At 52.5% G+C, this 11,591-nt stretch overlaps 1 protein-coding gene across 1 annotated transcript in view; it reads right to left on the bottom strand.

Moving 5' to 3' along the window:
• Positions 1-10,096, bottom strand: part of FGF11 (fibroblast growth factor 11) — a 41,666-nt gene extending 31,570 nt beyond the window's left edge. Inside the window, exon 1 of the mRNA XM_035135703.2 lies at positions 9,904-10,096. Coding sequence (XP_034991594.1) covers positions 9,904-10,096 — 193 coding nt within the window. The remainder of the gene's footprint in view (positions 1-9,903) is intronic.
• Positions 10,097-11,591: the final 1,495 nt, after the last annotated feature.

Here is an 11,591-nt window from a genome sequence, read left to right as displayed (position 1 = left end):
ACTTATGCCCCCGTTTCCCTTTGAGTGGCCGAGAAACAGCTCAAGAGGGAAGTTCGGGTAAGGAGGAGATTCTGCGTCCCAAACGGAGGCCGGGCCCTGAATTCGAATCCTGATCAGGGAAAGGCCGCTGGCTTCAGTGCCCAATGGGGGGCAGGTCCACACAGAGAGCCAGGGTGGGGTAGCTGACCTGGGAGAGACCAGGGTTCGAATCGCTACTCAGCCATGAAGCTCACTGGGTGGCCTTGCGGCATTCACAGTCTTTCAGCCTAACCTACCTCACAGGGTCGTTGTGAGGATCAAATGGGGAAGGGGAAAAACTCTGCTTGCCGCCTCAATCTCCTTGGAGGAAAGAAAGGATATAGATGTAATTATTATTATTATTATTGTTGTTGTTATTATTTTAAAGAACACACAACACATATTTCAAACACATCCCTTAAGCAAACTAGGATGTGCTTTAAATGTACATCGGGTGCTGTGAATTCGCCTTGGTCCATATCCTAAGATGAACTGAAGGAAGAAAAGGTTCCTAGTACGAGAGGCAGCAGTGGTGTAGTGGTTAAAGCGTTGGCCTAAGACCTGGGAGAGAGACCAGGGTTCAGATCCCCACTGAGCCATGAAGCTCCCTCGGTGTGGCCTTGGGGGCCAACCATGGCCTTTTCTCAGCCTATCCTACCTCGCAGGGTTGTTGCTGGGAAGAAGGGAAGAGCCAGTTATGCCACCTTAAGCTCCTCGGGTGAGAAAAAGGTGGGGATATAAATGCAAAACGAGAGATTAGAGAGCCTTATAGGTTCTCTACCTCCCAACTGAATGCACCGCCTCGATTTAAAGTGATTCGAACCCGGCACCCTTGGCTCACTTTCCTCGTTGGAGCTGCTGCAGAACAGACTCTCCTCTCTGTGGCCTTCTTCCTCCCCACACACTTGTAAGATTTAGCAAATGAAAATAAGGACACGCTTGTAACGCCCCGATCGTCACACTCGAGAACCGCCGCCTGATCTCCTCCTACCCCAGGACATATTACTCATCAGCTGAGGTCTTACTCCACTTCCATCCCATTTACACGGCGGCAGCCTGTCCCTGAGCTGTTTTATGCGCCAAACATGCCCATGTTGGCTGCTAAAGGCGCATCGAAAAATACAGAAGGGTCCGGCAGAATATTTTAGATGCTTGTAAAGTGGGGAATTGAAGAAGGCAGCGCACTAAAAAGTACATTTGCTTTCACAGAATCATAGAACCCTACGGGTCGGAAGGGGACCCGAGGGTCATCTAGTCTGACCGGGCCCCCAGCAATGCAGCTAACGCAGGAATCGCTGACTGGTGGCCACCCAAACTCCGTCTAACATGAGAGTCCACCACCTTCCACAGCTCTGACGCTCCAAAATTTCTTGCTAAAGTTTAGCCGCAATCTCTTTCCCCGCAATTTGAATCCGGCACCCACCCACATGCGCTACAGAGCAAACTGCGCTGCCTCGCCCCGAGGACTTTCTGCACGCTGAGCGGATGAGCGACAGCCCAAGATCCTAGACCTCATGGTTCTTTTGCAATGGCTGCTTTCGAAAGGAGCTCAGGTCGAGTTAGCTGAAGTCTCTCGCCAGCTTTGCCTGGCATTTGAACGGTCGGGATTCGAACCCGGGACCTTCTGTGCATGCAAAGCAGATGCTCCGAGCTTCGGCCCTCCCCCTGCAGAGAAGATGCCTGCCTCGACCCACCTCCAGAGATTCCTGAGGAAGTGCGATGTGCACCCCGCCAAGGCAAAAAGTTGAGGTCAAAACAGGGGCATGGGTTAGCAGCCAGCTAAATAGAGGCAGTTTTGTTGTGTTTTTCTGCCATAGGGCAGAAGAAGTCATCTTTCCCCAGAAGCATGATGCAGACCTGGGTGTTTGTAGCAACAGGGGTGGGTTTAATATTGTCCTAGGTAAAGGGACCCCTGACCCCTGACCATTAGGTCCAGTCGTGACCGACTCTGGGGTTGGCGCTCATCTCGCTTTACTGGCCGAGGGAGCCGGCGTATAGCTTCCAGGTCATGTGGCCAGCATGACAAAGCCGCTTCTGGAAAACCAGAGCAGCACATGGAAATGCCGTTTACCTTCCCGCTGTAGCGGTTCCTATTTATCTACTTGCATTTTGACGTGCTTTCAAACTGCTAGGTTGGCAGGAGCTGGGACCAAGCAACGGGAGCTCACCCCGTCACAGGGATTCGAACCGCCGACCTTCTGATCAGCAAGCCCTAGGCTCAGTGGTTTAGCCCAAATTTCCAGGGACAGTCCTGGGATTGCAGAAGCCGTGTCCGGTTTCCAATCTGATCCCAGAATGTCCCGCTTTTCCTGTTCCCTCCCTTCCACATCTCGATTAAATGCGGTGGATACACACAAACTCTCCTGTCCTTTTTGGAAACAGAAGCCTTCTCTCTCTCTCTCTCTCTCTCTCTCTCTCTCTCTCTCTCTCTCTCTCTCTCTCTCTCTGTAGATGCAAAAGCAGACTCCTGTTTTTTATTCCGAAAATAATAAAATCCCTGCACCAAATGAAGTTGGCATACGAAGCCCTTTTGAAGGAAAAGGTCACGAATCTGCTTTAAATTCTTTAATTGAAATGCTTCCGCTGCCAGCCTTTTTTTTTTTTAAAGGAAACACCGTGGAATGTTGATTATTCCTTTATTGTAAATGGAGCCTCACACTGTCTGCTCAGAAGTAAGTACGACTGTATCCAATGGAGTTTACTCCCAGGTAAAGACTGGGCCTTTCACTGCAATCCTAAGCGTTTTTACTCAGAACTAAGTCCCATTGAGTTCAATAGGATTTAATCTCCGGTATGTTCCTGTTCATTCTCAGAGTTTCTATTATTATTATTATTATTATTATTCCCTTGACTTTTCCCTGAAAGGGACTCAAGGCGGCTTACAGCTAAACTTTTCATAGAATCATAGAATCACAGAGTTGGAAGAGACCACAAGGGCCATCTAGTCCAACCCCCTGCCAAGCAGGAAACACCATCAAAGCATTCTTGACATATGTCTGTTAAGCCTCTGCTTAAAGACCTCCAAAGAAGGAGACTCAGCCACACTCCTTGGTAGCAAATTCCACTGCCGAACAGCTCTTACTGTCAGGAAGTTCTTCCTAATGTTTAGGTGGAATCTTCTTTCTTGTAGCTTGAATCCATTGCTCCGTGTCCGCTTCTCTGGAGCAGCAGAAAACAACCTTTCTCCCTGTTTCTATTTCTTTCCACTTATCTGCGGAAGGTGTTCTACACGATTCCTTCCCTCGCACATTTTTTTCTTTACAACAATCAAGGTGACCGCCTTATAATGTGTATTTGATGTCTCTGTGTGCTGGAGATCAAATGTGGGAGAAGCTTTTTGTCCCTACTCTCAGTGGAGAAATGTTGGGAGGCAATGGGACTTTTCGTAACATGGCACCCTGACCCTGTCCAAGGCCGTGACTGGACCGTCTCAATTCGGCGGCGCCTCGGTTCGTCGCCCTGTGGCAGGGGAACCACCAGCAGCACTCTGCATCTGGTGCCGAGTGCGAATTCTGAAGCCCAGCCTCTTCTGCAGGTTCAGGAAGGGGCAGAGAAGTCCAAAGGCTGGATATGGGTGCCTGAACAACAAATGGCAGAGGCAGAGTTATATATACACACCCACTCAAAAATACACATGTACCATAGAATCTTGAGAGCTGCAAGGGACCCTCAAGGGTCATCCAGTCCAACCCCGAGCAATGCAGGAATCTCAGCTGAAGCATCCATGACAGATGGCCCTCCAACTTCTGCTTAAAAACCTCCAAGGAAGGAGAGACCATAATCTCCCGAGGGAGACCGTTCCACAGCCGAACACATCTCACTGTCAGAAATTTCTTCCTTGTGCCAAGTTAGAACATCCTTTCTCGTTACGTGAAGCCATGGGTTCGAGTCCTACGCTCCAGAGCAGGAGAAAACAAGCTTGCTTCCTCTTCCGTGGGACAGCCCTTGAGATATTTGAAGATGGCTCTCATGTCTCCTCCCGGTCTCCTCTTTTCCTGGCTAAACATCCCCAGCACCTTCAACTGTTCCTCATCAGGCTTGGTTTCTTGGTCATCTTGGTCATCTTGGTCGTTGAAATAACCACATTGCCTCCCTCTGCTCCCCCACTAGCCCCTGCCTCCCTTTGCCTTTAAGGTCTCCCTTGTGCTGCTTTTCGGATTGTAAGCCTGTTGGGGCAGGGACCGTCCCCTCGTTTTTTAAGTTTTCATTTTTGCAAAACGCCACATGCTGCTCCTGAGCTCGGGTCCTGCCGGAGGTTTTCCCATAGTATGTATTTTGCGAATTTATTAAATTCGTACGCCGCCCTTTGTCCGCAGATCTCTGGCCGGTTCACCACACAAAAATACGAGATAAATAATAATAATAGGGGAATAAAGGCCACAAACTGTCCCTTCCCCACTCCTACCCACTGGAAATCTTATTCCAGCAACCTGTGGTTGGGTTTTAGCAGGCTATTGCCTGCATCGTATCAAGCACATCTTTGCCAGCAATGAGGACTAGTGACTTGCACATCCTCCAAGTGTCCCGATTTTCCTGGGACAGTTCTGGAATTACAGAAGTGGGTGCATGCTCTGGTTATCTCCCGCCTGGACTACTGCAATGCGCTCTACGTGGGGCTACCTTTGAAGGTGACTCGGAAACTACAACTAATCCAGAATGCGGCAGCTAGACTGGTGGCTGGGAGCGGCCGCCGAGACTACATAACACTGGTCTTGAAAGATCTACATTGGCTCCCAGTACGTTTCCGAGCACAATTCAAAGTGTTGGTGCTGACCTTTAAAACCCTAAATGGCCTTGGTCCAGTATACCTGAAGGAGCGTCTCCACCTCCATCATTCTGCCCAGACACTGAGGTCCAGCATCGAGGGCCTTCTAGCAGTTCCCTCGTTGCGAGAAGCCAAGTTGCAGGGAACCAGGCAGAGGGCCTTCTCGGTGGTGGCGCCTGCCCTGTGGAACGCCCTCCCAACAGATGTCAAAGAGGAAAACAACTACTGTACCAGACTTTTAGAAGACATCTGAAGGCAGTCCTGTTCAGGGAGGCTTTTAATGTTTAATAGATTATTGTGTTTTATTTTTCTGTTGGAAGCCACCCAGAGTGGCTAGGGAATCCCAGCCAGATGGGCGGGGTATAAATAATAAATTATTATTATTATTATTATTATTATTATTATTATTATTATTATTATGCTATTCTAGGTTGCATCAACAGAAGCCTAGTGTCCAGATCAAGAGAAGTCACAGTCCCCCTTATTCTGCCTTGGTCAGATGGATCACACTTGGAATACAGTGTCCAGTTCTGGGCGCCCCAATTTAAGAAGGATGTCGACAAGATGGAACACATAGAGGAGGGGGACCAAGGTGATAAAAGGACCGGAAACCAAGCCGTATGAAGAATGGTTGAAGGAATTGGGTATCTTTAGCCTGCTAAAGTGGAGACTGAGAGGAGATAGGTTAGCGTCTTCACATGGAGGCTAGGACCCAAACCAGTGGGTTCAAGTGACAAGAAAGGAGATTCCAGCTAAATATCGGGAACAACTTTCTGACGGCAAGAGCTGCTCGACAGTGGAACGGTCTCCCTCGGAAGGTGATGGACTCTCCTTCGTCGGAGGTTTTTAAGCAGAGATTGGATGGCCGCCTGTCGTGTATGATCTAGTTGAGATTCCTGCAATGCAGGGGGTTGGACTAGATGACCCTCGGGGTCCCTTCTACAATTCTACGATTCTACGATTCCTGCTAGGATGCACGTCTTTATGCTGGCTCTTGACACGCGAGGTGCATGTTTTTAAGATGCACCATCTTAAATGGTGTTTAATATTGTGCTTTGATGCCCTGGGACCTTGGGGTGAAGGGCAGGCAATTAGTAATAATAACCATTTCCCATTTTTGCAAAATGTCTGCTGCACGGCTGGCTGTCTTTTTGAAAAATTAATCCCTCTTTGTGGTTTTAACCCTTGTTTTAATGATGAGTTGCACGCACCCACGAAGGCCCCTTCCGCATCTCAGAGGCGGGGTGCAAAGGTTTTAAGATAGAAGACGTGCAATTAAACAAAGGACACCTTTTAAAAGAAGAAGAGGAAAGATAATGAGAAAAGCAAGATGCTCATCTCCCACAAAGTTCCATGGCGAGATCCGCGGTTCCTCGAAGTGGAGGCCCGCATTGCCTGTCACTCTGTCATTCGGCAAGACATTTGAAGGACAAAATTGGAGGGAGGGGAGGGGGCTTAAGGGTGGTGGAGGGGAGCTAGCGACTCTCTCTCTTCTTTGGCTGTTGTAATTCCCCATAAAATGCCTCTCTCTCTCTCTCTCTCTCTCTCTCTCTCTCTCTCTCTCTCTCTCTCTCTCGTTCTCTTTCTGTCTCTCTTTTCCTTGTGTTGTGTTTCGAAATCCACCCTTTTCCAAAGAGGAACGCAGTGACTTGTCAAATGTGTGCAGCCGGGTGGGGTGGGGTTCGGGGGAAAACAGCCACAGGAATCCGGCCTTTCCTTGGAGAGGAATCGATAACTTTGGGGAGAAACGGCAAGTTCCGGCCCAAGATATCTGTGGGGTGTCCCAGGCGGACCCTCGCTATTGGCACAGCCCCACGGGCATCAAAACGGGGGGCACGGCCCTGCGAAACAGAGCAGAACGATGCAAGAGATAGTCAGACCTCTTCGTCCTGCCAAAGCTTAGCTCTGCGGTTCCGTTTTGCGATTTCTAATATCATTTCCCCCCCGGGGCAGATTTTCACACCTCAACCCGGCCGGGTGCAATTTGGAGAAGGGGCGCAAACGTCCCACCTAAGGCACCCAGGAAACACCGCAAACTAGGGGTCACCGGGGCATGCCGATTTTGAGGGGTGGAACGCTCTCGATCGCGCGCCCATTAATGTGGACAAGAATCCTCGAGTCGACGCTTGTCTTCAGAGGCCACCATGACTGGTAAACTCCCTTGAGCAACACAGCCTTAAACCATCTCAAGCAGGCATCCCCAAACTGCGGCCCTCCAGATGTTTTGGCCTACAACTCCCATGATCCCTAGCTAGCAGGACCAATGGTCAGGGAACATGGGAATTGTAGTCCAAAACATCTGGAGGGCCAAAGTTTGGGGGTGCCTGATCTCAAGCGTCAAATTCCTGCTTAACCATCTGCCTGGAAGGAAGTCCCATTCAACTTACTTCCGATTAAAGCCCAGCCGTTTTGGGATTCTCAAACTTTCGGGTGTTTTTCTCCTTCCTCCCCACAACGTCTAAAACGCCTTATGGCACAGTAATTCGCTTTAGCGGAAAGCACAATCCATTCAGCCCTTTTGAGTGTCGTTGAGGGGCTACACCCTCGGAGAGCCATCACGTTCAGGAGCCCAGATCAATATGGCTATTACAATCTGGAAGTAGGGGGCGAGGCAGGGAGACAGATCAGGCCTCTGGCCCCTGAGATCATCCAGTCAGGCCCGCTGCAATGCAGAGCTTGCCTCCCAAATCTTTTGCCTTCCCACTGGCTGGCCTAGGAAGCGACCTGATCCTAAATCGGACCACCGGGGAGGGTTCCTCTCTAGCTCCATGCTGGCTGCGCTGACTGGCAGCAGTAGCTCTCTGGGGTTTCAGGCAGCCCTACCTGGAGATGCTGGCAGGATCTGAACCCGGCACCTTTCCGAGTGTGGAATTCGGGCCCTGCCACCGAGCCCCTTTCCACATCAAGCCCGGTGGATTCATTCCTCTTCTCGATTCCTCTTCTCAAGCTTTTGAAATAGAAATTAAGGGATGTGGCCGCCCACTGTAGCCACTAGGGAAGACAGCCTGTAGGACCACCCGCTTCCCCTCGCCCCCTCCCTGGGGGTTAGCATCCTTCCTGAACAGGCCAGGAACAAGAGGTCTACATAGACATGACCACTTAGGCTAATAATAAGCCTTAATTATAATCCCCCATCCCGGCACAATTAGGTATCGTTTTGAGAATAAGCAAATATGGGATTTCACATTTGGGCGTGATAAAACCCTCGGATTTCAGGACTCGCCGGCGGCACCAGCTGTGTTTTCATTTAGAGACCTTTAAAATTAATGGGCTATCTCTTTTTTAAAAAAGCCATAAAACCCCAAACGGGGTGTCGTTCCATAATCTACAGAGCATCGCGTCTCGTTTATTTGAATTTCCACACCGGGTCCTGCTGTTAAAAGCCTTGGAACCAGGCGCCTCGATCGAAAAGCCGGACAGGGCCTCTGACCATGCGAGGAGTGCTGCAAACCCAGGAATCTCCTCTAAGTCTGGATATTGGCCCTTTTATTTCAGACAGGTGGTTTCAGGGAGACATTTTTGGACCACAGCTCCCATCACCCTTGACCATTGGTCACGCTGGTTGGAGTGGGTGGGGGGACAGGAGTATGGTGACCCGAACAGGCGGGCCACAAATGTCCCCCACCGCTGAGGTTTGCAGGCCCCGACTTGGTGAGAGGCCTCCCCCCCCCCCCCAGCCATGCAAGCTTCAGAAACGGCTGCAAATAAATTGTTACTACGGATTCAAAAGCCTGCTAACTTTCCTCAGGCAGGGAAGACGAACTAAAAGATCGATCCTTCCGAAGACTCGACAAGAGGAAGCAGGCATCCCTGTTAAACATTTCCAGGCAGGAAAGAGTTTGATGAAGTTTAAGCTGCAAAAATCAGTGCTGAAATTATTTTTATTTCTTCAAAATTACCCACCCACCCCCTTTGCAGGGACTCGTTCATACATTCCACCGTCCCGTACGCAGTTGTCTGTATAAACTTGCCTACTATTTATTTCCAGCTTCAGATTGACTAGTTAAAAATAAAATGAATTTGTACTTATTTTCAGCCAACAGGGGGCCAACCGGACACCCCACTCCATAAGAAGCCCCTCCAGGGTGCATCTGATATTTGTGGGTTTATACATTCAATACGTGCCTCTTCTACCTAAGTTCCTAGTCCTCAAGAGACTGAACAGGCCTTTTCCTGCAGCGATGAGTCCCACAGCTATCCAAGAGGTCACAGAAACAGAAGATCGCCCCATTGCAGAGCAGCGCCCCCTACTGATGACCCAGAGGAGACAAAGCTTCCATCAAGCCGCATAACCAACGCCCCCTGCAGGCGACCTATGGAAGCACAAGGTCGGTATAAACCTGCCCCCGAGGCCCAGCGCCTCCTGCTGTTGAACCCAGGGCCCTGCAACTCACAAAGGACGGTCCGTATTTACAACAAATGTGTGAAGCCGTCGACCCCGGGATATATATTTGGGATGCCGCCCAAAACAGAATCCCTCCCCTCTGCCCCGCCACAAGCTGTCTGCATTAACTGCAATGGAACGGTGCCCCCTGCTGTTGACCTCCAGGCACTGCACTGTGCAGATAACACACCTCAACAGCAAATTTTGGGGAACGAGAGTCCTGTCGCCACAGGGCTTTGGGACAGAAGAACACACTCACCACCTTGGCATTTGCATCACACACCTGTCCAGAGCCTTGGCCCAGCCAGCTCAACCTTGCCAGCACTGGCCGGCAGCACCTCTCCAGGATTTCAAGCCAGGATTTGTGCCTGGAGATGACCGAACCCTGCCACCTTCTGCACTCCAAGCAGGTGCTCTGCCGCCGAGCTACCCTTCATTTACAAACCAAGCCAAGATTCTAGACCTCAGGGCTCCCCCCCCCCAAAGACCTAGGGAAGACAGGACCAGATAACTCAGCATCGCCTACAACAGCTGGCAGAAGTTCTCCAGGATTTCCAGACCCGGGCGGGCAGCATCCTTCTACACTCGGAGCAGTCGCTCTCCCGCTGAGCCACAACCCAGGACCCACCTAGTAGTGCCCGCCCGCCCCTCCTCCGGAGAGATCCAGGATCCGGGACCACCTCTCCGCAGGGGATGGAGGGGGGGGGTCGGATAAGGTGGGGAGAGGGCGACTTACCGGGCGTTTTCTCCAGCCGCCCCTTTCTCCCCCCGCACAGTCTGACTTTGGAGATTAAAATGAGCAGTTGTTTCTGGCATAAAGACTTGGTCCCTCGGGGGCAAACCTTTCTCTGCGTGGAGACGGGCCGGCCGGTTGGCTGGTCGCGGATCTCCCGTTTCTGCCGGATCAGGGAGCTGGCTAAGGCGGCCATGCCTGCCCCATCCGGAGGCGAGCAGGACTAGGGGGGCGAGCGAGGGGTGTTGGGGGGCGAGGGGGGCGCCCCCTTCCTCTCTCTCTCCCCTCCTCTCCTTCCACGCCCTCCCGGCGGCGGCAGGTCAAGGCGTCCCGGCGAAGAAGCGCTGCGGATCCCGCCGCTCTCCGGACGGACGGCGCGGCTGGCAATCCGACGGGGCGACTGGTTCGAGCCCCGGGAGCGGTTCAAAAAAAGGGGGGGCAATAAAAAAACAAAGCCTGGGTATCTTCTCTTCTTTTTAGGGTGACTCCAAGGTGGAGGTCGCCTCTCTCCTCCGGGGCAGCCCCGGGAAAAGGGCGCCCCCCTCCGAAAGAGAGGGGGGTCCCTGCCGACGGCTGGCTCTCCCTCTCGTGCTAGGACTAGATCCCATGACGGATCCCTCGCCGCCGCCGCCGCCGCCGGAGTGCCGTCTCCATCCCGGCTTCCGCTGCGCTTGGAGGGAGGGAGGGGGGCGGGGAGGAGACCCCGGTGTCCTTCAGAGCTTCAGAGGTTAATTATGTGTGGAGAGGGAGGGAGGGAGGGAGAAGCCCAGGGGGTGGGGGTGGGCAGAGAGAGAGAGAGAGAGAGAGAGAGAGAGAGAGAGAGAGAGAGAGAGAGAGAGAGAGAGAGAGAGAGAGAGAGAGAGAGAGAGATCCTGGATCGGGGTGGAGAGGGGGGGGGGAGTTGTCGATCTGGGTGTGTTATAAGGGATAGACGGAGGAGAAGAGAGCAGAAAAGGGAGGGGTGGGGGAGGGAGGGAGGGATTCTGTCACACACCCGTGACAAAGCTGGGGGGGGGAGAGATAGTCCCCCGGTCTGTTAGGCACCCTTGGGCGTGGGGGGGGCGTGGAAGGGGAGAAAGTCTTTATCGTCCAGGGAGGAGGGGCAGGTGATGGGGGGGGGAAGGTGCCCCTTTCTGTCTGCGGAAGGAAGCCGGGATACTCCCCCCCCCCCAGAAGAATTAATTGAAATTAATCCGTAGCGATTGGAGACGGGTGGTGGTGGTGTCAGTGTCTGGGGTTTGGACGCCCATCGTTATGGGTGTGGGTGGGTTTAATGGGGGGAGGCACGGGGGGACACCCCAAAAGCGCGAGACGGAAGGGTTTCCCTCGCCCCCCCCCCCCCGCTGTGGGGTGAAGCTCCAGATCGGAATAAAATCTCCGTAAGGGTCGCGCTGACTTTGGGAAGGGTCCCTGAAGGGGTGGTGGTGTCCCTGCCTCAATAGGGGTCTTGGGGTGGAAGGGGGTCGTGCAAGGACTCAGCACACGCGACACGTGCGCCCCCTCCCCCCCGCCCCCCAAAACACCCATTGCACCGCCTGGTGGCGCCTCCCATGTGGGTCAGCGCGGAATTGCGATCAGCGCCCCCTGCAGGCGCCGCGCCGCAACTCCCGTTTCACGATAGGAGAGGAGAGGGCGCCCCCGCTAGAGGAGGGTCGTATCCGCACCGCGCATTGAATGCGCGTTTGGAACAC

This window comes from Zootoca vivipara, chromosome 13, assembly GCF_963506605.1.
Source record: "Zootoca vivipara chromosome 13, rZooViv1.1, whole genome shotgun sequence".
Taxonomy (NCBI): Eukaryota; Metazoa; Chordata; class Lepidosauria; order Squamata; family Lacertidae; genus Zootoca; species Zootoca vivipara.
The sequence above is the reverse complement of the archived record's forward strand: the minus strand, read 5'-3'. Positions and strand labels throughout refer to the sequence as shown.